The 23637-nt window shown below is 52.8% G+C and overlaps 1 protein-coding gene across 2 annotated transcripts in view; it reads left to right on the top strand.

Moving 5' to 3' along the window:
• Positions 1-2079: 2079 nt before the first annotated feature.
• Positions 2080-23637, top strand: part of MLXIPL (MLX interacting protein like) — a 67477-nt gene continuing 45919 nt past the window's right edge. For both annotated transcript variants that reach the window (XR_008442704.1, XM_054008449.1), the window contains exons 1-5: positions 2080-2579; positions 19654-19760; positions 20088-20170; positions 21583-21672; positions 22779-22823. Coding sequence is in view for 1 of the 2 variants with exons in the window: in XM_054008449.1 (XP_053864424.1) it covers positions 2284-2579; positions 19654-19760; positions 20088-20170; positions 21583-21672; positions 22779-22823 (621 nt within the window). In the remaining variant the exon portion in view is untranslated. The remainder of the gene's footprint in view (positions 2580-19653; positions 19761-20087; positions 20171-21582; positions 21673-22778; positions 22824-23637) is intronic.

Genomic DNA, 23637 nt, shown 5'->3' with positions numbered 1-23637 from the left:
TCTAGGTTGGACATTAGGAAAAAGTTCCTAACTGTCAGGGTGGTTAAACACTGGAATAAATTGCCTAGGGAGGTTGTGGAATCTCCATCTCTGGAGATATTTAAGAGTAGGTTAGATAAATGTCTATCAGGGATGGTCTAGACAGTATTTGGTCCTGCCATGAGGGCAGGGGACTGGACTTGATGACCTCTCGAGGTCCCTTCCAGTCCTAGAATCTATGAATCTATGAATCTGTAAAATAGCCCACGACACAGGGTCATTAGTGCTGATATGAACCATTGCCAATATGAGCCATCACCCACTAACTTCAAAAGCCTAGCCAATTGAAGAATGACGTCTCATGTCTTGGCCAACCTGTGGTCTGCCTCTCCCTTGCAGAATCTTCTTTTGATTCTTCTGAGTATTGAATCTCCAACAAGAATTGTTTGTCTTCCTTGGATGATTGGAGACCGCTTTGTGGGCAAGCTTGCTTTTTTTACAGGTTGGGCTAAGCTGCCATCCCCAGGTGTGTCTCGTACATCTCTCCCTCCCCTTGCCCCTGCAGAATCTTGACAGGCACCTTCCAAAGTTTCCAGATGGAGGCCCTGGTGTTGATTGGAAACTTCTAGCTGTGTGGAATTCCGCTTGGTCCTTCTCTCTGGTGGCCACAGCCTGCCTACCTCCTATGTCTCCATCTGTGCAGAATGCTGCCGTGACCTCTTGTCTCTGGTGGTTATGAACTGCTGGGCCTTCTCTCTGTCTTCCTCTCTCCCCAATTCCTTGGTGGCCAGCTCCATTCTTCTTTGAACCTGAGCTACTGGTGTTTCCCAAACCTGGCAGTCTAGGAACATCTCAGCTTCTCTGCTTCTCAGCAGCATCTCTGTTCGCCTCTCCAATCCAATGATCTTTTCCTCCAGCACAGCCACCAACTTGCATTCCATGCACAGGAAAGAAAGCATGACAGGCACATCCGTTCCATCGCTGACCATCTTGATATCACATGTGATGCTGAACCTGGAAGGAAAACCTCTCCCACTCGCTCTCTCTAAACTCCTCCAAACTCCTGTTAGCTGCTTGTTTGCAGCTCTGTGATGCCAGGGCAACTCTTTTCATTAATATTATTATTCAGTTGAGGTCTGGCTACAGTACTGCACCATCCTTTAGACTTCCCCCTACGCAGACCATCATCCACAGCCAACACAGAGCATGGAGACTTGGGCAGAGGGTCCTGCCTGCCCACTGCTACCTTCATTGGCTGTAGAAACCTCCTGGGTCTAAGGGAGAGATTCTCAATGGTACCCATGGAGCTGGCTGCCTGACTCCCGCTGAAAGTCAGAGGCAGGTGGGATCCATCTTTGAAAATCTCCCCCTAAGACTTTTGTTTGAACTTTTCAGGCCCTGAATGGACTAGGTCTGCTGAACTTTCTCTGAGTCCTTGCCCCCTCGGAGGTCCCCGGGGAGACACTATCTGTATCTTTGCCTGACTCCGAGAGAGACCCTGGAGAAGCCAGTTTAAAGCAGGTTCTCACCCCGTCTGTTTCCAAGGCCCTGGGGCATGGCTCAGTGAGTCGCTCCCTGCTTTGTGCTGAGCTGGACCCTGGTTGCTATAATCTCCTCTGTTTTTGTCCCTTAATCTGTATTTGTTCCCCGGGAAGTGTTGCGGGATACATTAGTACAGAGGCGCTAGGTAAATACCATGTATTTTTCTCCCACACGCAGGCAGAGCAGCCACCGAGCCAAGGTAAACAAAGCCGACTGAGCTCTCTAGCAGCAGAGTGAGGACCTGCTGCTTGTGAGTCCTGTCTCTGGCTTCCCAGCTAGGGGGGTTGGGAACAGGAGGAAGCTGGCGCAGCTTCTCCTTTAAATTCAGGTAGCTTGTTATGGAAATAAAATCTAGTGTGACCCAGAGGTGCCACCTTTTCCATGGATCCAGCAGACAAGGAGTTAACTCTCTGCTTGACTCCTGTGCCCACCCCTAGCCCCACCCAAGGGCATGGCTGGGGTAAAGAAGCTAGGCTGAGGGCTGAGGCAGGGGCGGGATTACACCCTATAGATAGGACTCACGGGGAGACAGCAGGGGAACTGCAAGCTTAGCAGGGAGTCTTAGAGGAGACCGAGCAAGCAAGCAAGGGACAGGGTGTGGGAGGGAAAGGGTGTGGAAGCAACATGCTGACCAGGGGGCGTGGTGCACACTCATTATGCTAATGGGCATGTGTGGGGTTGCTGTGATGTGGGCGCTCTAGGTACCCAGACAGACAGAGAGGTTTACTGGCAGGCGGCTACTTGCTACCAACACCGGGCACAATGGCTGAAACGCAGGTGGGGTTGCACGGACCATTCCCGGACCCACAGGTCAGGTCAGGTCCAGAATCGGACTCTGATTCAGACTCAGAGGGCCTGGGTACGGGCAGTGCTGGGCCAGGCTCAGGCTCCCTGCCCCACTCGCAGGTCATCCACAGCGGCCACTTCATGGTCTCCTCGCCGCACAGCGACTCGGTGCCCCGCCGGCGCCACCATGGTACTGAGCCGGAGCCAGCTGATCCCCACACCATCGACCTGACCCTCACTCGGCTCTTCGAGTGCATGAGCCTGGCCTACAGGTGAGTCTGAGGATCCTTTTGCCCGGGACCACTGGGTTCCCTCTCCCCTGGGATCAGTGATCCCCTTCCCCGGGATAAGCCTCCTGGCCCAGAACTTGTGGGCTGCGGAGGACGGGGGACAGACTGAGGAGTCTGCTTAGGAATTTCCCCAACCAAACAACCGACCAACCTTCTCCCTCTTAACCAAGAAAGGAAGCAGCAAAGGCCCGCGGGACCCCATTTGGCTGACCAGATGTCCCGTCACCCTGCAGCCCTTTACAGGGCACACACTGGTGCTAAGGAGCTGCAAAGCAGCTGCACAAACCCTTGGGGAATGCTCCTGGGGCAGTAGGGTCACCCTGCCCAGTGCAGAGCTGGCTCTGCTAGCTCTGGACCGTCCCCTCCCCCAAGCACTCCCTGGCTCAGGCACATTCTGGGTGAATGAGGAGTGTTCCAGAAGCAGAAAGGGATATGGCTGTGGCAACTATATCCTGGCTGCCACTAGTTCCATAGGGACCCTTGGAAAGCCAGGTACAGGGTAGGGCAGATTTCAGGGCTGCCTTCAGCTGTGCCTGGGGCAGGAGGCTGAACAGAGCCCTGGCGGCTCTGGGATGGAGCAGTGCAAGCTTCAGTATATTTAATACTATTACAAATGCTGGAGGCAAAGCAGGGTTTGAGGTGGAGGGTGACAGCTCATGACCCCCAGTAATAACCCCCCCATTCCCCACCCCGAGGGGTCCCGACCCCCAGTTTGAGACCCCCTGGGTTAATTTAATTTTAGCACCCTGTGTCCATTCACATGCATGTGCTATTTTGAGCATTTCAGTTTTCACAACATCCCAGATTCTGGAACAAGCTCAAATGCTCAGTTCGTGGAGTATGTACATAAGCTATACTAAAGACAAACCCACAGTAACCGTCTCCAGTTTGTGAGGGACCCCATGGAGCCAGTCTCTAGGAAACAGATAAATTCATGGAGGTTAAGTCCATTAATGGCTATTAGCCAGGACAGGTAAGGAATGGTGTCCCTAGCCACTGTTTGTCAGAGGGTAGAGATGGACGGCAGAAGAGGAATCACTTGATCATTACCTGTTAGGTTCACTCCCTCTGGGGCACCTGGCATTGGCCACTGTCGGCAGACAGGATACTGGGCTAGATGGACCTTTGGTCTGACCCGGTACGGCCGTTCTTATGTTCTAACCTAAATGAACCCAAAGTTATGGAGACAGATATGAGTCAAGGAATCCAGCAGAGTATCAGAAACCTGGAAAAATCTCTGACTGGATGCGCTCAGGTGTTTGGTCACAAGCTGAGGTGGTTCAAAAGTTTTGGATTTTTTTTAAGCAGAATTTTTTTATTGTTTCTTTAAACACAGCAAGCAGCAAATATTTGGCCACATGCTTCTGAAACCCCAAACCATGTTCAGGTTTTGGCAGACTAATTTCAGCTTTTCAATTAAAAAAACCACAACACATTTTGAAGGAAAGCAGACACTGTCCGTGATTTTTTCTGCTTTTTAAAAACCCCTAGTTTTCGATCCAAAAAAAGTTTTGACGGAAAATATTTGTCCAACCCTTTTAATGAGTGATACCTTGTAAAGGTGACTTGAAAAGAAGTTTTCTCAAAACTGGGTTTGTGCTGAGATGCGGAAGGTTTTAAAATGTTTATTTTTCCCAGGGCAGCCTGGGGGGGGGGGGCAAGTGGGGCAATTTGTCCCGGGCCCCACAGGGGCCCCCACGAGAATATAGTATTCTATAGTACTGCAACTTTTTTTTATGGAAGGGGCCCCTGAAATTGCTTTGCCCCAGGCCCCCTGAATCCTCTGGGCGGCCCTGCCTTTACGTCCCATCAGCACAGGCACATCTCACCTAGATACATGTTTAGCATCTTTTGCTAACGAGACTGCCAGAATTCAGCTCTGTGACTTCCAGGAATGGACTCGGTAAACAGCACAGCGCTAGGTCACGGTCGGCACTTTTCATCAAAACAAGTTTTTAAGAGAAGCCTGTTCTGTTCCCCGGGACGAGGGAAACAGACAAGCTGCAGTTTGGTAGACGCTTTCCAAGTTTGGGATGAAAAGCCAGAAATGAAGAAATTTTCTGGACAATTTTTTGTTAAAAATGTTTAATGTTCAGGTTCACTTTTTTAATACTTTAAAAAAAAATTTGAAATCCAACATTTTTCTTTTTCATTTTTATGTAAATAAAACAAAAGCAAAAATCTTTCATGAGCAGCTAAAAAGAAACCCACCATTTATTTTCAAAATTCCCCTCCCAAGCCCACTGGCATTTTTAACCAGCTCTAAAATTTGGGGGTCACACGCTTTGTAGCTTCTGTTGGCCAAGATGCCACTAGACATCAGGGGCTCCTTGTATCCCCCCCACAAATTTCTTGTGTGCCATCTCCCATCCCACTTTATTTTAGGGACTTTCTGCAATGCCCACAGGAGATCTGTGTGCCCCCATTTGCCATCCCAGGGTCCTCTTTTCCTCCCCATGCCTGGGGCTCTGTGTACCCCTCAATTTCCCCCTCTGCATACCATTGTCCCCCTTTCTCCCTCCATGCCTGGGGCTCTGAAAACCCCCTCATTTTGCTCCCTCACTTCATGCCAGGATTTCTGTGTGCCCCCCATTCACCTCCCCCGCACTATTGTCGCCCATACTCTTCCCCTACCCCGGGGCTCTGAGTATGCCCCCATGTGTCTCTCTTCCCCCTTCTAATCTTATTTCTGTCTGACAGCTCAGTCCATTTTACACTGTATTGGGAGGGAGGGCGGGTGGGCGGGCAAGGCCTAGACAGGGTGTTGTTATAGTGGAAGCTGGTAATCGCTGCCGTCACAGGTTCTTTGATCTATAGACAGTTACAGAGGTGGACGAAACTGATGGCCCTGCTAACCCACTGCCAGTTGTCACAGTTTCAGGGTTACTGCACCTGTATGCCCCCTCCATGGTCCCTCAAAGGCTCCCAGTTAAAGGTTTCCAGCTCCCAGCCATCACCTCTCTTGGGCAGAGACCCATGCCTCGCTCTGTCCTGATCAGGGGTTGCAAAGCTGCATAGCTCCCTGGATTTACTCTGTGATATCCCCAGCAAGCCAGGCTGCCTAAACAGGCCAGCGCCTGCTCTTTGCTTTCTCTCCTAGGGTGGTGACCTGGGTATTGCCTACAGCTGAAGTTACCACCCAGCTGTTTCTAAGCAAGCCTGTGTAGTGTTAAGATAAAAGCATTACAGAGAAAACCTTTTAAAACAATAGAAGAACCTACACACATGCTAAAAAGCTCACCAGAGCTCACCCCAAATCCAGCCTGGAGCAGTCAATCCTTCAAAACCGCAACTGGGTTTTCCCCCTGGTTACAAGTTCATATCTGTCTTAGACCCAGAACCAAATCAACAACTGGGCAGAGCAGCCATTTCTTTAGGCAGCTTGGGCCTTTGCTATTTTTCTTCTGTAACAGGTAATCAGCAGACAAAGACCCACTCCTCAGAGCATAGCTTCAAAAGGCTGGGTTTTTGCATAACCTCTGCCATAGGATTCCCCAGGAAATCCACTTCACACTTTGTCCCAAAACTCCATTCTGGTCTGACACATTTTCACTATAACCTTTTGAACTCTCAGATCTTATATTTGTCACCCTAGAGAGGTTACACACAACCCCGGCCCATAATAATATGTACGCTTAATACAATCAGATCCTGGAAATTGCCATGTCTGTCACATCTCCGCCTAAAGAAATGAGTGTTACGGAGTATAGCATTATAGGGGGGCCTATTGACTTGTTTCCTGCACAGAGCATCAGCACCAAATTTGCTTTCCTTTTAACACGAGTCACGTCTATAGAGAATCTTGGAGTACCAGGCTCCATTTTAGCAGTTTGGCATCTGGCCCTTTCATTTCCTGTAGCCGGGTGCATGGGAAGTGGTCAGTGAAGTGGTAAGCAAGGACTGTCATTTGCTGAGCGCTCACAGCATGGCCAAACATTATTTTTCCACTGTCACCTCATTTTTCTCTCAGGGAAGCAATTTCTTGCTTAGGTACCTAAGGGGTGTCTCTCCCCCTTTTCACCAGTTTGCATCAGCACTGCCACAAACCCTGTGTCAGAGGCATCTGCAAACACCACAAAAAGCTTGTCGAACTGTGGGCTTACCAGAACAGAGTCTGTGCTCAGGGCCTCCTTCATAGACTCATAGACCTTAAGGCCAGGAGGGAGCATCGTGATCATCTGGTCTGACCTCCTGCACATCGACCCCTAACCTCTGGCTGTGTTACTGAAGGCCTCAAATCATGGTTTAAAGACTTTAAGTTATAGAGAACCCACCTGTGATGGGTTGGATCACAGAAACCCCCTTGGGAACTGCCACCTAATATGCAAAGACTATCTCTGCTCCTGTTTTCCCTGCCAGCTCAGGACTCCAGCACCCTGTCTTGCTGAGCCAGACACTCCTGTCTGGCTCCAACACAGACCCAGGGTCTGAATCACTTGTCCCAAAGCTGCAAGTTTACCTGAAAACAGCTCACAGTAGTGTGCTTGTCTTTAGCACTCAGATGCCCAACTCCCAATGGGGTCTAAACCCAGATAAATCCGTTTTACCCTGCATAAAGCTTATGCAGGGCAAACTCATAAATTGTTCGCCCTCTATAACACTGATAGAGAGAGATGCACAGTTGTTTGCTCCCTCAGGTATTAATACATACTCTGAGTAAATTACTAAATAAAAAATGATTTTATTAAATATAGACAGTAGGATTTAAGTGGTTCCAAGTAGTAACAGACAGAACAAAGTAAGTCACCAAGCAAAATAAAATAAAATGCACAAATCTATGCCTAATCAAACTGAATACAGATAATCTCACCCTCAGAGATGCTTCAGTAAGTTTTTTCTCAGACTGGACCTGTGTTACTGAAGGCCTCAAATCATGGCCTTCCAGTCCTGGGCACAATTCTTTCCCCTGGTACAGCTCTTGTTCCAGCTTAGGGGATTCTTCATGATGGCTCCTCTCTCCCCTTTGTTTTCTTCCACCCCTTTATATATCTTTTGCATAAAGCGGGAACCCTTTGTCCCTCTGGGTTTCCACCCCCCCTCACTGGAAAAGCACCAGGTTAAAGATGGATTCCAGTTCAGGTTACATGATCACATGTCACTGCAAGACTTCATTACTCACTTGCCAGCACACACATATACAGGAAGGCTCACAGGTAAAGACAGCCATCTGCAGACAATAGGAGTCATCAAGATTCCAAACCATCATTAATGGCCCACACTTTACATAATTACAATAGGCCCTCAGAGTTATATTTTATATTTCTAGTTTTAGATACAAGAGTGGTACATTTATACAAATCAGATGATCACACTCAGTAGATTATAAGCTTTGTAATGATACCTTACAAGAGACCTTTTGCATGAAGCATATCCCAGTTACGTTATATTCACTTTTTACCATATTTTTCTAAAGCTATCCCAGTTACATTATATTCACTTATCATGTTTTTATAAAACCAAATAGACTGCACAATGTCACACCACCATTTACACTAATTTAAACCTGCAAGTGACCCGTGCCCATGCTGCAGGGGAAGGTGAAACCCCACCAGGGTCTCTGCCAATCTGACCTGGGGGAAAATTCCTTCCTGATCCCAGATATGGCGACCAGTTAGACCCTGAGCTTGTGGGTGATGTGTCGTTTTGCAGAAGGCCTGTTGGCACTGTTTGGACCCTTGTGTTGCTGACCGTTTTTACACAGATCAATGAGGGGAGCAGGCAGAGGGAGGGATAAACCTCCAGTGACACTCTGCCATGCCAGGAAAGGATGGTATTGTTTCACTGTCTTGGGAGCGGGCCAGTCCGTAATCACCTCCACTTTGGCAGGCTCTGGTTTTAGACAGCCGCTCCCCACTCTATGGCTGGGACAACCCACTTCCACCATCCCCACCTTGCATTCCTCTGCCTTTACAGTCAGGCCTGCTGTCTGAATGCTGTGAAACACCATACTTACCTGGGTCTTGTGCCCTTCCAGCTCTGACTGAAAACACAAACATCATTGATATATGCCAGGCCAAACTCCCCTAGCCTATCCAGTCACCGATCCACCAGCTGCTGGAAGGGAATCAGGGCACCCTTGAAGCCAAAAGGGAGCACCAGGAACTTAAAGAGCCCTGTTGGGGTGGCAAATGCCAATTTGAGCCTGGCACCTGAATCCAAAGGCATCTGGGGGAGGTCACTTGTGGTCAGGAATTGGCCCTTCCCACTTGGTCTGATAGGACACCAGTCCATTCTAGGCATGGGGTATGCATCCACCGCAGTGACTGTAGCGAGCTTTCTACAATCCCACAGCATCTGACTGACCCATCCTTAGGCACCAACGCACAGGGGCATGCCCATGGAGTGTCTGACTGTTGGATCATCCCTAATTCCAGAATGTCAGTGATTTCCTCCTCCAGGCTCTGCTCTGTTTTCCCAGTAACCCAAAGGGTGGACTTTTAACCGGGGCCGGTCTCCACTCGGTGGATAGCAAAGCAATGCCTGTCCAGGCTTACGGGAAAATACCTGGTGCTAACCCTACAGCACACCCCTGATCTCTGCTTGCTGTGTGGGGTTCAGTGATCACAGAGGACTGTGGAGTCAGGGGAGGGGCAGGCCTCTGTTTCTGCCCCCAGATCTCTTAGAGGATCCTCTCCCTCCTCCTCCTAATGCTCGCACCCGGCCAGCGCTGGAGTCTCTTGGTCAGAACAGGGGTTCATCACGTTCCCATGCTACCCTCTGTGGAGGTGGGAGAGGTTAGCGGCTCCACCACACAGGTCACCTCATTGAGCTGTTTCATGGTTTTAAAGGGCCCTTCCCAGGCAGCCTGGAGTTTATTCCACCACACTGGGATGAGAACAAGCACTCAGTCCCTGTGCCATACATCCAGGCACGTGTTGTGGTCAGATCAAGCTTCTCCTGAGCGCTCGCTGGATTCTCCTGGGCAAAACCCAGTGGTTCAGTGAGTACTCCCAGAAGGCCAGCACATCCTGCAGCAAGGACTCCCCTTGGGAGAGGCCGTACCTTCCCACTCTGCCCTCATTAGGTTCAGGGGCTCCCATACTCTCCTCCCATAGAGCAGTTCAAAAGGGGAGAATCCTATAGATTCCTGGGGAACCTTCCAATAGGCAAACAGCTGGTAAGGTCACATTTATCCCAGCCAACAGGGGGTTGGTCCACAAAAGTTTTCAGCATCATTTTAAGGGTCCTATTAAATCTTTCAAGCAGCTCATTAGCCTGGGGTTGATAGGGAGGTGATGGTAAGTGCTGAACTCCATGTTTCTCCAATAGACTGATCTGCATGGGAGAGAGAGCTCGGTGGTTTGAGCATTGGCCTACTAAAGCCAGGGCTGTGAGTTCAATCCTTAAGGGGGCCATTTAGGGAGCTGGTGCAAAAATCTGTCTGGGGATTGGCCCTGCTTTGAGCAGGGGGTTGGACTAGACCTCCTGAGGTCCCTTCAAACCCTGATATTCTATTCTATGCAGGGCAGACATAAAGTTTGCCTCCTGATCAGTCAAAATATCCTGCAGAAATTCTGCCCAGCTGAATAGTGCCAGCAAAGTGTCAGCCAACTTTTCTGCCTCTGTGGAGGATGGAGCTGCTGCCTGTGGAAAGTGGGTGGTGTAACCTACTACCACCAGAATAGCCTTTTCCCCCTTCTGGTTAACTTTGCTAAGGGGCCCCACAATGACCATCTGAATGGGTTCCACTATGATGGGCAGGAGGATCAGAGCAGCCTTGCCCATATCCTGGCCCTTTGCCATCTTCTGGCAGGGGTTACAGGACTTACACTATTTTTGCATTGCCTCACAAACCCCAGGCCAGTATGAAACGTGTAGTAAGTGCTGCTATGCATGTGCCCTGAGAAGGGTATATCACGGGCCAGGCTGAGAAATCTAAGGCAGTACTTTTGTGGTACCACCAGTTGTCTCTGTATTCCCCGTGGCTCAACTTTCCCAGGGGGCAGCCACTCTCTATGGAGCAGCCCCTGAGACCCAGAAAACGTTTTCAAGGGCTGCCAAGGGAGTCTGTTGAAGTCCTCGTTTTTTCTAGCTAAGGGTCAATCAGTTGCAATCAATTCCAAACTGGGAGCTGGGATTCTCTGCTCAGCCTGGTCACTGGGGCCCATCCCCAGTCCCCCTCAGATCAGCATATCAGCAGGACTCTACATGGCCGTGGCCACACACTCACACTATCAGACAGCCACTCAGAGCTTCTCCTCAGTTGCCAGCATGCAGCTCAGGGTCACAGCCTAGGGCTGCAGCTGCTGGCTTTTGGCTCCAGGAGACCACACAAATGACCTGGCCCCAGGAACGTTTGTCATTTCCCAGCAAGACCTCTCCTGGCAGTTGGGAGTGTAACCCAACATCCTTAGGCCCTTTACAGTCACCCCATTTCAGATGGATCTGAGCCACCAAGGAAAGGGGGTCCCACTAGTCCCTGACTGGTCAGAAAGCTATCCGGGATGATGCTCAAGGGGCCAGCACCCTTTTGTGAGCCAGAGTTACCTGGGCCCCAGCATCCCTCCATCCCTGGGCCTTTCCCCATCCACCGCCACAGGGAAGCTGGTTCCCCTTTGGGGTCTGACAAGGTCAGGTTTCTGCTGGGACCTTTGGGGCTGGTTCCATCAGTGGTGAGGTCATTGCTACCTGGACCCACTGTGGGTTACCACTAGCCCCTGGTCTCCCTAGCACTGGGCAATGTGTCGCCTTATGGCCAGACTTATGGCAATAAAAACATCTTACCTCCCTGGGTTCCCTTTTTGGGCCCCTCTTAGGGTTTACCTACCATCCAAGTCTGGATCTAGCCCATTCTCCCTTCCTGGGAGGTCCCCTTCTGGGAGGGCCAGATTGGGGTCCACTTTGTGGCCATCTCCCTTGATTTTCCTCTCAGATCCAGGCCGACTATCTGTATATTTTTTGTTCCATTTCCCAGCTATGGTCATATCTCTAGGATCTTGGTCTATTAACCATGATTTCAGGCCAGAGGGGCAGAATCGATAGAACTGTTCTAAACCCATTCATTCACCGGCCTCATTGACTCTGGTAACCCCTTACGCAGTTCCCCATTTTCTTACGTAACCCCTAATTTGAGCTGAAACCTCAGCATAGGTCATGTCCCCTTTTTTCTAAACTCCCTGAAACCTTTTCCTGTATGCGTCAGGGGTCAGTTTAAACTTCTGCAACAGAGCTTGTTTACATTGCTCATAATCTATATAGTCCTCTCTATCCAAAAGGGTGAAAATGTCTAAGGCTAGGTCTACATTGGGGGGGAGGGGGTCGATTTAAGATATGCAAATTCAGCTACGCAAATAGCGTAGCTGAATTCGACGTATCCGAGCCGACTTACCCCGGTGTGAGGACGGCGGCAAATTGACCATCGCAGCTCCCCCGTTGACAGCGCTTACTCCTACCTGGGCTGGTGGAGTATGCGCGTCGATTCGGGGATTGATTGTCGCGTCCCAACGAGACGCAATAATTCGATCCCCGAGAGATCGATTTCTACCCGCCGATCCAGGCAGGTAGTGAAGACAAGCCCTTAGACCTTTGTCCCTGACAGCAGTGGAGCCAGATACCAGACCATGTCCTTCTGCCCCACCTTGTTCTATTTACACCCCATTTCAAAAGCATTTAGAAACACACCCAGGTCATCCCACTCCTAAGGCGAGGAAATAATTTGGCATCTATGCCACCCACCATATGGGAATACAGATGCACTTATCCTGAAACTGGGACACCAGGGATTCCATGTGTCCTCCCATTCCCTCTTCTAGTGTTCTGATTTTCACCACAATCACTAGGGCTCTGCTCTTAGATGCATTGAACAATCCCTGAAATGTTGGAACGTATTGGATGAAGCATTATCACATTTCAGACAGAGAAATGCCATCAAATTGAGAGTAAGGCCTCGCTTCGCTTGGCCAACTATATTTACACAACATACTGCTCTATGTGTACAACATAGAGGGAGAGGGAAAGCTCTGGCACACATAGGTTCTTATATGGGCTCCATTATTGTAGTTTCTGTGCACCTCTCCATCTTTAACGTAGACACAGAGCAGGGTGGGAAGAATGGATGGGGCATGGAGGCAGAGAGACTAAGGCCATGTCTACATTAATTCATTAATGATCTGGATGATGGGATGGATTTCACCCTTAGCAAGTTTGTGAGCTGTGAGGAGAGATAGATACGCTGGAGGGTAGGGATAGGGTCCAGAGTGACCTAGACAAATTAGAGGATTGGGCCAAAAGAAATCTGATGAGGTTCAACAAGGACAAGTGCAGAGTCCTGCACTTAGAATAGAAGAATCCCATGCACCGCTACAGGCTGGGGACCGACTGGCTAAGCAGCAGTTCTGCAGAAAAGGACCTAGAGATTACAGTGGACAAGAAGCTGGATATGAGTCAACAATGTGCCCTTGTTGCCAAGAAGGCTAACGGCATATTGGGCTGCATTAGTAGGAGCATTGCCAGCAGATCGAGGGAAGTGACTATTCCCCTCTATTTGGTACTGGTGAGGCCACATCTGCAGTATTGCGTCTAGTTTTGGGCCCCCTACTACAGAAAGGATGTGGACAAATTGGAGAGAGTCCAGCGGAGGGCAATGAAAATGATTAGGGGGCTGGGGCACATGACTTACGAGGAGAGGCTGAGGGAACTGGGGTTATTTAGTCTGTAGAAGAGAAGAGTGAGGGAGATTTGATATCAGCCTTCAACTACCTGAAGGGGGGTTCCAAAGAGGATGGAGCTTGGCTGTTCTCAGTGGTGGCAGATGACAGAACAAGGAGCAGTGGTCTCAAGTTGCAGTGGGGGAGGTCTAGGTTGGATATTAGGAATAGGATATTTGGCTATTAGCTGCCAAAATAGCTCAGTCAGGTGTGTGTTAGACTGAAGATCTAGAAGTCCCTAGTTCAATCCCAGGCTTTGGTATGTTGTTGGAGGAGAGATAGCTCAGTGGTTTGAGCCTTGGCCTGCTAAACCCAGGGTTGTGAGTTCAATCCTTGAGGGGGCCATTTAGGGATCTGGAGTGAAAATCTGTCTGGGGATTGGTCCTGCTTTGAGCAGGGGGTTGGACTAGGTGACCTCCTGAGGTCCCTTCTACCCCTAATATTCTATGAAAAACTAGGAAGTGGTGAAGCACTGGAATGGGTTCCCTAGGGAGGTGGTGGAATCTCCATCCTTAAAGGTTTTTAAGGCCTGGCTTGACAAAGCCCTGGCTGGGATGATTTAGTTGGGGTTGTTCCTGCTTTGAGCCCTAATCTTCCATGATACACTGGGGTGCTATAGCAGCATAGCTACGGTGCTGTAACTCCATAGTGTAGACACAGACTACAGCCAGGGAAGGGGTTTTTCCATCATTTTAGGAGCTTCACCTCCCCAAGTGACTGTAGCTAGTTTGACCAATTCTTCTGGCAGTCTAGCTGCATCTACACTGGGGTTTATGTTGGCATAGTTACAGCACTTGGGGTGTGGATTTCGGCAAACTAAATTCTAAGTGCAGACCAGGCCTGAATAACTTGTCCAGGGTCACCCAGGAAGTCTGTGGCAGTGCAGCACATTTAACACTGGCCCACACTTCCTCTCTATGTAGGATACTAAATATAAGCGTTGAGGAGGCCAAGCAGGAGGGGCCAGTAGTCACAACAGGAGATAACTAGGGCATGGACATGTGTTGTAGCTGTGTGGATAGGAAGAAAGGGCTGGATTTTTGCTACACTATGGAGGGAAATGCAGTGGGGATGTCTGTACATGGGGAGAGGGCTTTGAAGATGAATCCAAGGTTGTGAGCCTGAGAACCAGGGAGGATGGTGTCTGCTGTGGCAATGGCGAATAGAGAGTTTTAGGGGAAACAATGCAAAGCAGGGTTGTGGCTATGTTTATCTTAGCTGGAGGATATGGCAGGGAAAGAGGACAAGACGAGGATCTGGGACAGGTCTGCAGAGGCAGCTCAGAGAACCACCAGCAGAGACCCGATGAGGAACGTTAACAGTTTACTGACATAGTTACAGGGTATTTCAGGGTTCTAAATGCACCATGGAGCCTGTGCTCTCAGGGGCGCTGGGGAGGGCAACCATTAGTGTTCTGGGTCTCCCAATGCACCTTGAGGAGTGTGCCCCGGTGCCAGGATGTGAGCCCTGGACATGGCACTCTCTGCAGGGGGAAATGAAGTATTAATGGAAGGGGTGCCCGTTTGTTACGCACTGGTGGGGTGTCTGGTTCAGGAGCAACAAATACAGGATTCAGGTGAAGGATCAGGCTCAGCGGTTGAACAGGCCTGTGGAAGGCTGAATTCTGAGGCCAAGGATTTATCATGTGACCTGACAGCCATTCTTGTTACTGCCAGGCCAGGCTGGGGTGGTTGCATGTGCGGTTGGCATCATGTTTAATTGAAGTGGCGTTTTATCCCAGGAAAGCAGTCAGGAGGGCCTGGAGGAGTCTTGTGCAACTCCACCTTGTCCATTTACCCAGAGACCCAAGCGCGGGATAGTCTCTACTGTGCATTGCTGGGTGCTTTGTCTGGTCTCATTTAAATGGCTCAAGTCCTGGGGCTCCCGCTTCCCTCGGGGGATTGTTCCCCAGGTCCCTGGATCTCCCTGACAGGAAGGAAGATTTTCCTGATATTCAGCCTAAATAATCCCTTTCTTCATTTCATCCCACTTCTCCTTGGTCTAGCCCTGAGCCCTAACCTGATTAATTTCTGCCCCCCTGGTATTTATCCCCGTCACGTGTGCACAGATCACATTCCCCACCCCATGTGAAGTCATTTAGCTAAGATCTGCAAATCTAGTTTTTCACTCTTCCTGCAGTCCCTCTATTTTTGTTGCTTCTTCTCAGAGCTCCCTCCCACTTGTCCGTGTTTATCTAGTTTTGGGAGGTCCCGATTTGAATGCGATATTCCAGTGGCAGTTGAACCAGAGCCACAGAGAACCACCGACCTGTCCCCTACCTGGTCTGTGACGTGATGCCTCCAGGCCTTTCCCTGGGCTGGTCACGCTTACATTTCCTCTAATTGCTATCTGCTCTCACCCTGTATTCTCACGCCAGGGTCTCTCTCCCTCTGATTACAGCCTTGCACCGGGGGATTCACTCATGTTTGTCACAATGGATCTCGTTCTGTTTCCTGGCCCTGTTTCTGGTCTCTCTGTTGCTCTTGCCTCCCACACTGTGCCATCTGCACCAACATTCTCTGTGTGTGCCTGGGAAAGGGCTGTGGCATGGGCAGGGGCTGTTGTGCTTGTGCGGTTGGGGGTGTTTTGGAGGGTGGGAGGGGCGCATGCATCGATCCGGGCACAGCGGAAGTTAGTGCTGTGTTAGGTCTCAGTGACATTGCTGCAAACTCCACCCAGGACCCTCCTTCACTGAGCTGTACTCAGGAATAATCCTCAGGCTTGGCACTTTTTGACCATAGATCCCCCCCACCCCAAAACTCCCCACCTTTGTAAGTATGTTGGTCCCCATTTTACAGGTGGAAAACTGAGGCACAGAAGTTAAGTGACTTGCCCTACATCACAGAGTGAGTCGGTGGCAAAGCTAGGGATAGAAACCAGGACTCCTGTGTTCCAGTTCCTTCCCTTTTCCATTATGGCCTTATTGTTGTGGCACTACCAAGGCACCGAGATACATTTCCCAGCCTGGCTGAACTGACTCTCAGTGCAGGGTAATGACATCACGGGGAACTGACTGTCTGACTTGAAAACAATCCCAACCATTTCCCATCTCAGGCCTGGGCCATGAAGGGGAAGCTGCCTCTGGCCCTCCATGACATGCCTGTGATCAGGACCTGAGGTTTCCCTTTCTGAGTTTCGGGTGGCCGGCCAAGTGGCTCATCTGTCTCTTCAAGTCCCGCTACCCAGCTCAGCTGCGCTCTCCTCCAGGAGTTGTTCCTGAAGGGGTAGGGCCGTCTTCAAGGGTGGATCAGGGAGCAAAGATCAGCCTGATGAACTTGACAAATGATTACGTGATAATTAATGTTGGGAAACAACATAAGGATAATTAAGCCCTAAATTCATCTCCCTCTTCTCTCCATGCTTCTAAGGGGGGCTCCGTGTCCTGCCATGGGGAGAGAGACTGGCACCATGTCCAGTGTGGGCATAGGGGATTTTTTAAAGCCTTTTGCAGACGGGGGAGTTGCTGTCTCTTTAAGGGGTCAAAGTTCAGCACTTTTGGCAGTGACTGAGCCTGGGTAACCTTGGCCGGCTGGCACTGGCCAAGCACCCAGGAAATTCTGCAACTCAATTGGCTCGCCTGCTTGGCACTGGCAGGGTGTTTGCTTTGTAGCTCCGGGGAAAGTTCAAATTCCCTGGTGATAGCAGATGCACCCCTCTGTGCACCTCTCTCCTGTCTGCCTGACACCCCACCCCCAACTCCACAGCCCTTGATGGGCACTCCGGTGAGTGGTGCTCGCATCATTGGCACAGGAGCTGCCCCAGAGTGTAACCCCACTGCACGGGTCCCACCGGATTTGCACTGCCGCTGGCCATTTGCTCCTCCCTAGTGCACCTGCCCTTTCTCAGCCAGGGCCCCAGCTTATCACACCCTGGGCCAGGAAAGGCCCAGACAGAGCTGGGGGCGGCCATAAGCTGTTTGCTTTCTCACTGTCTTTTGTTCTTGTGTAGGGAGGAGCAGCATGGAACATGGAGAGACCCCACCACCCCTTCCCTAGTGTGTTCATAGAGAGTGAGGTGGGGGTCCCAACTGTACATTATAACCTCCCCCTCCCCATAGCAGGGGCAATGGTGACAGACCATCCTAGGGGCTCGCAGGCAGACACCTCACTGTGCCAGGACTGGGGAGCACCTCTGAGGAGGGAGAATCACAGGGAGCAGCCCCACCATGCAGCCAGCGGAGACTGAGCAGCGCTAGTGTGCCCGGCCTTCCAGGAAGGGTGCACTGCCAGGAGCTCCGTATGCTGGAGCCTCAGAAATCCCAGGGATCTCCTGGCCTCCCTCCAGGAAGGGGTTCTAGACACATGTGGTTCTTGAAGGATCCTGTCGCACACTCTGTCAGTGACACAGCCGATGGCCCTGGGGACGCTATGGAGAACTGACCATAGACACCATAGGCCAGGTGTTCAGAAGGACACAGCATGGTGGGTGCACGCTGGATGCTGAGCTCTTCTGAAACTCGGCTCCAGGAGCCTAGGTCACAGGAAATAGATTTCAGGGGAGATCATGCAGGAGGAGAGTTTCGTAGATTTGAATGGACAAAGGAGAGAGCTGCAGGAGCAGCCTGCCTCAGGGCTCCCATCTTAGTGTATCTGGCGGGACAGACTTTGCTCCCATGACATTCCCATAGAGACACACCAGGATGGTGCCTTCTCAGGCCCCGTCAGGGCACTGCACGCGGGGGCAACTCTAGAAAGCTAGGGGGATGCTGGGAACAGCAGGGTGTGTTGTATAAAGAGAGGATCCACGCCTCCTGCTTCTACATCCTGTGCATAGGAGGAGTCTCTGGAGAAACCGAGCTCCACCCCTAAGAAATGGCTGTAGAATTCCTGCTGCAATGCCAGACAAAACATAGTCTCTCTTGCAAGGGACCTTTCCTGGGCTTGTCCCCAGAATCCTGAATGACATCCAGAAGCTAAAAGAATTCCAGTTCAGATCCCTGGCATCACGTGCTCACTCTTGCTCACTCCATTTAGGATGGGCACTAGCTGATTTTCCAGGGGACCTCTAAACTGCAGCCAGTGCAGTGACCCAGCCAGGAGCTAGACAAGGCAATGGAGAGCAGCAGAGTGGGCAAAGTGTCAGTCCGCTGGGCAGCTAGTGCTGGGAAGGAGCTATGGGGCATTGCTGCTAAGTGATAATCCAGGAGCAGACAGGGATCCACTAAGACCCGATAGGGGTGAACTCTTCAGGCAAAGGGCAGCACAACAGCACAACGGGGATGCTGCGAGGTTGGCCCCAGCCAGCTCTGAGTCTCCGAGGCTGGGGGAGAAACACAACAAATTGCAGGCTCCCAAGGCAGGGGCTGCAGAGCTGAGCAGCAACAGCCCCAGGCACTCTGCTGCCCATAGACCTCAGACTCTCCTCGCAGCCAGGGGTTCACATGGCCAGCGAGCAGCTGCCCTGAGCCCTCTGGTGGGAGGAGCAAAAAGCCATTGAGGGGCCAGGCCTGTGACTGGGACGGTTGATGTGTTTAAAGAGCCCTGGCCTCAGCTGTACCATACCCCAGCCCTGAAGCCTGCCCTGCCCCAGCTGTCCCATACCCCCAGCCCTGAAGCCTGCCCCTCCCTGGGCCTTGGCAAACTCTTGCTGTGCACAAGCATCCAGGAAGCCCCTGACTGAAGTTACACTTGGGTAACTGCCCTGAACTCTGCTACCAGGCATGGTCTCCCAGGGCAGTGGCCGCCCAGCTGCTCTCTGGGCTGGAAGGAGATGTGCTCTCCTGAGCCCAGGTGCATGGATTAGTGTAATGAGGCTGCCAGCACTGCAGGCCCATTAGGGGCACACAGCTACCACAACAAGCTGTAAAACAAACACTGCTGCCTCTGGGAGCCTGGATACGGGGAGAGAGGGTGCAGGCCAGGCCCTGAGAGCAGGGAGGGGAAGAGAAGGGAGGCAGAGAGCAGGCCTAGACCCAGGGGAGGCGGAGATGAGGGGGAGCTTTTGAAAAATCCTATCTGCAGATCACCACCAATGGAGTTGCACAGACCTTGGCAGCACTGAATGTGACACAGCCAAGTACTGTGTTCAGCCCCAGAGCAGTATGCAATCTCCGGCTGCCCTGTCATTTCCTTTGGCTATGTACCCACATTGTGCAGTAGTGTACATGGAAGCTGTTAACAGCTGTCCTGCCCCACCCGAAAGTGGCTGCATTTCAGGACCGGAGGAGGCGATACTATTCATCCCTTACCCAACTCCCAGGATTTATGAGGCACCATTACTGCTGGTTTATAAAGCCCTGGGAACTCCTCTGATGGACAGTGCTGCTAGGACCAGCCATCTCCCATCATAGAATCATAGAATCTCAGGGTTGGAAGGACCTCAGGAGGTATCTAGTCCAACCCCCTGCTCAAAATAGAACCAATTCCCAACTAAACCAATCTCACCCCATCCCTCTCCTGTGTATGTTTCAGTGGGAAGCTGGTGTCTCCAAAATGGAAGAATTTCAAGGGTCTGAGGCTGCTTTGCAGGGATAAAATCCGCCTCAACAATGCTATCTGGAGAGCCTGGTACATCCAATGTGAGTACACAGCCCAGCTGCCCTGCGGCTGGGCCCTGAATCCTCCCTGTGCAGGCAAACCTATGGCTCCAAGAGCCTGGCCCTCGTCTGGGGGCCCAGGGGGAATGACTCTGGGAGGGGGAGAATTCTCTCCCATGGTAGGGGAGGGGCAGATATTCATCCTGAGGAGGGACTCAGAGGGGGTGAGTGACTGAGTGAAAAGGGCAAGTCCTCTCCCTGGATGAGGTGAGGGAGGGGGCAAGTCCTGTCCCCAGGTGGGGACAAGGCCTGTCCCTGGATGGCGTGGAGAGGGGTGACTAGACCCTGACTCTAGCCTCTTGTGGGCAGATGTGGAGCGGAGGAAGAGCCCCGTGTGTGGGTTTGTGACCCCCCTGGAGGGCTCCGAGGCGGAAGAGCACCGGAAACCCGAGGTACGTACACAAGCGCTCTTCCCAGCCACATTGGTGGGGGGTGGGGGAATAGATCTGGAGCCGCTTGTTGGGGTCTGGGCTGAGGGTCTCTACTGGCTTGGCTCTGACAGGCTGGGGGCAGTGATGGGGTGGTGGGAGTTGTTTCTGCAGTTCCCAGGGTCCAGTATTCAATGGCTTCTCTTTTGGCTGAGGAAAGCCAGCCCTGAGGCCAAGCGCCCAGATGGGAGCCACATTGCACTCCCACAGCTGGGGAAGGGGATATGTATGTGTCAGGCCTCTGCCAGCAGGGGTCGCTGTGGGGAGGGGGCAGGAGCGCTGGCAGTGGGGGGGAGCTCCCAGCTACGCCAGCCCAGCCTCTCCCAGCAGGGGTCGCTGTGGGGAGGGGGCAGAAGCGCTGGCAGTGGGGGGAGCTCCCAGCTACGCCAGCCCAGCCTCTCCCAGCAGGGGGTGCTGTGGGGAGGGGGCAGGAGCGCTGGCAGTGGGGGGGAGCTCCCAGCTACGCCAGCCCAGCCTCTCCCAGCAGGGGTCGCTGTGGGGAGGGGGCAGGAGCGCTGGCAGTGGGGGGAGCTCCCAGCTACGCCAGCCCAGCCTCTCCCAGCAGGGGTTGCTGTGGAGAGGGGGCAGGAGCGCTGGCTGGGGGGGGGAGCTCCCAGCTACGCCAGCCCAGCCTCTCCCAGCAGGGGTCGCTGTGGGGAGGGGGCAGAAGCGCTGGCAGTGGGGGGAGCTCCCAGCTACGCCAGCCCAGCCTCTCCCAGCAGGGGTCGCTGTGGGGAGGGGGCAGAAGCGCTGGCAGTGGGGGGAGCTCCCAGCTACGCCAGCCCAGCCTCTCCCAGCAGGGGTCGCTGTGGGGAGGGGGCAGAAGCGCTGGCAGTGAGGGGAGCTCCCAGCTACGCCAGCCCAGCCTCTCCCAGCAGGGGTCGCTGTGGAGAGGGGGCAGGAGCGCTGGCTGGGGGGGGGAGCTCCCAGCTACGCCAGCCCAGCCTCTCCCAGCAGGGGTCGCTGTGGGGAGGGGGCAGGAGCGCTGGCAGTGCGGGGAGCTCCCAGCTACGCCAGCCCAGCCTCTCCCAGCAGGGGTCGCTGTGGGGAGGGGGGAGGAGCACTGGCAGTGGGGGGAGCTCCCAGCTACACCAGCCCAGCCTCTTCCAGCAGGTGGTGCTGTGGGGAGGGGGCAGGAGCGCTGGCAGTAGGGGGAGCTCCCAGCTATGCCAGCCCAGCCTTCCCCAGCAGGGGGTGCTGTGGGGAGGTGGAGAAGGAGCGCTGGTTGTGGGGGGAGCTCCCAGCTACACCAGCCCAGCCTCTCCCAGCAGGGGGTGCTGTGGGGAAGGGGGAGGAGCACTAGTTGTGGTGGGAGCTAACACCCAGGTGCTTGCTGAGGGTGCCTGTGACCTATGTGCTGGCTGTGTCCTTGCTAGGCTGTTGTGTTGGAGGGGAACTACTGGAAGCGACGTATCGAGGTGGTGATGAAGGAGTATCACAAGTGGAGGATTTACTACAAGAAGCGGGTCAGCATCTCCCTTCCCCACGTTGCTCATTGCTTTGGGGCTGTGAGGCCAGAGCGGGGCACTCGTGGGTGGCGAGGCCCAGACACTATAGCACTGGGCATGCTTGACATGCACAGATCCTGAGCTGGCCCCTGACAGACAGTGGTGGCAGCTTGTTGGGAGGCTGAGGGCTGCACCTGTCGCTGTGTAGGGTGGATTACAGATGCCCCCTTGTCTCTGATAGAGGGCAGGCCTCAGGTCTCAGCAGCCTGGCACAACTCACTCCCCAGACCTCACATGGCCTGGCCTGGCCTGGCTTGCCCGCAGCGGGATCCCCAGGGCTGCACTTTGCCAGGCTACCTGCAGCGGGATCCCCGGGGCTGCGCTTCACTGGGCACTGATGGGCCCCGTTGCCCCCATCAGCCACCCCAGGAGCAGGTGACCTGGGACAGAATGAAGGAGGAAAAATCAGCAACCAAAGGGTTCTGCAGAAATCTGCTGGCACCAGGCAGGGTGGTGATGGCACCTAGTGATTGTCTTAGGTTCCTGGCACGTGACCTCTCTCCAGAGTCTCCCATTTTGAAGTGCTGCAGTGGCTGGCTGCGTAAGCCAGGAAGAGCAGCTGCTCTTCCGGGGGCAGGATCTCTCATTCACTGCTGCTTACCTACTGGAGCCAGCGTTCCAGCAAGACAAGGGGAGGGCGCTGCCAGGCGTCTGTGATATCCCCTCTATTCCCCAGGCAGCCTTCTCGTGATCCTGCTGGGGTTTGGCGGGGGGGAGGATCAGAGCCTTTATAAAATAAATACAAATAAAAATGCCACTGTCACTTGGCCAGTGCGTGGGGTCATGGTCCTGGCCAATAATGGGAGGTTATCCATGCTGAGGGTGGCCAGAGTGTCTACTTTGTGGTGCCAGGGTCCAGATGCCACCCTACAGCACTGCCCTCTCCCAGGTCACCCCACCCCTGGGCTGGAGACCACTGCAGTCTCATCAGCCCTGCCCAAAGGGAAGAGCCATGGTGCCCTTGTTCACCTCCCTTGTTGGCTGCTTGGGGTGCACTGCCAACCTCACCCCAGCCTAGCTCCCCCATCAGGAGGAGGGGCTGACAAGCCATGTTTTTCGTGCAGCTTCGAAAGTCCAGCCGGGAGGGTGAGATTTCCAGCCCGAAGCAGGTGAGTGCCCTAAAGGGGTGAGGGGCGGCTTTCTGCAGGAGGAAGTGGTGGGAGGAGTGGCACTCGCTCCGGATCCCCAGCATTGCCAACTCCCATGGTTTGATCACTTGTCTTGTGATACTTGGTGTTTTCTTAAAGCCCCAGCTGCTGGAATCTGGTGATTACACTAGTATCTCAGTTTTGGTGTCTTTTAAAAAGTAAGTTTCTAGCCCTCATGGATGTGTGAAAATGCCGGAAAGTGCCTCCAAAAGGCTCAGATCCCAGAAGGCAGGTACCACATGCCCTGAATGCAGTGGTCTTTTCTAAAGGACTCCTGGCTATTAAGCCAGTCTCATGATTTTTTGGGACCCAACTCTTTGGAGTTCGTGGGGCTGGAGATGCTGGAGCCTCATCTTCCAAGTTGGAATGTATGAAATTAACAGGAGCAACGTCCTGGCAATGAAGGGTTAAATAAAGTCCTGGGCAGGTAAATATTCATTTGGTTAAGACCACTGAGCTGGCTTAATCGGCTAAGCCCTCTACACAGCACAGGGGTGCTGGCAGGGGAAGCATTTCTGCAGCTTCAGAGCTGCCTTTGGGAATGGTTTGAAGCCTGGCCAGCGCCCAGGGGCCAGCATGCCCTCCGGGACCCAGCTGGAGCACTGCTTCACCGCCTGGGCTGAATTCAGCTCCAAGAAATGGGACCTGAAATGGAGAGAAGAGTCCAGTTCCAGACTCCAGCCATCCTGCTCCCAGCCCCACCCTGCGTCTCCAAGCATGGCGTCCTTGCCACCACAAGCAGGGAAGAGACGTCCCTCAGCTGGCTGTACAAACC

This window comes from Malaclemys terrapin, chromosome 18, assembly GCF_027887155.1.
Source record: "Malaclemys terrapin pileata isolate rMalTer1 chromosome 18, rMalTer1.hap1, whole genome shotgun sequence".
NCBI lineage: Eukaryota > Metazoa > Chordata > Testudines > Emydidae > Malaclemys > Malaclemys terrapin.
Note: the sequence above shows the minus strand (reverse complement) of the source record. Positions and strands in the feature narration are given on the sequence as shown.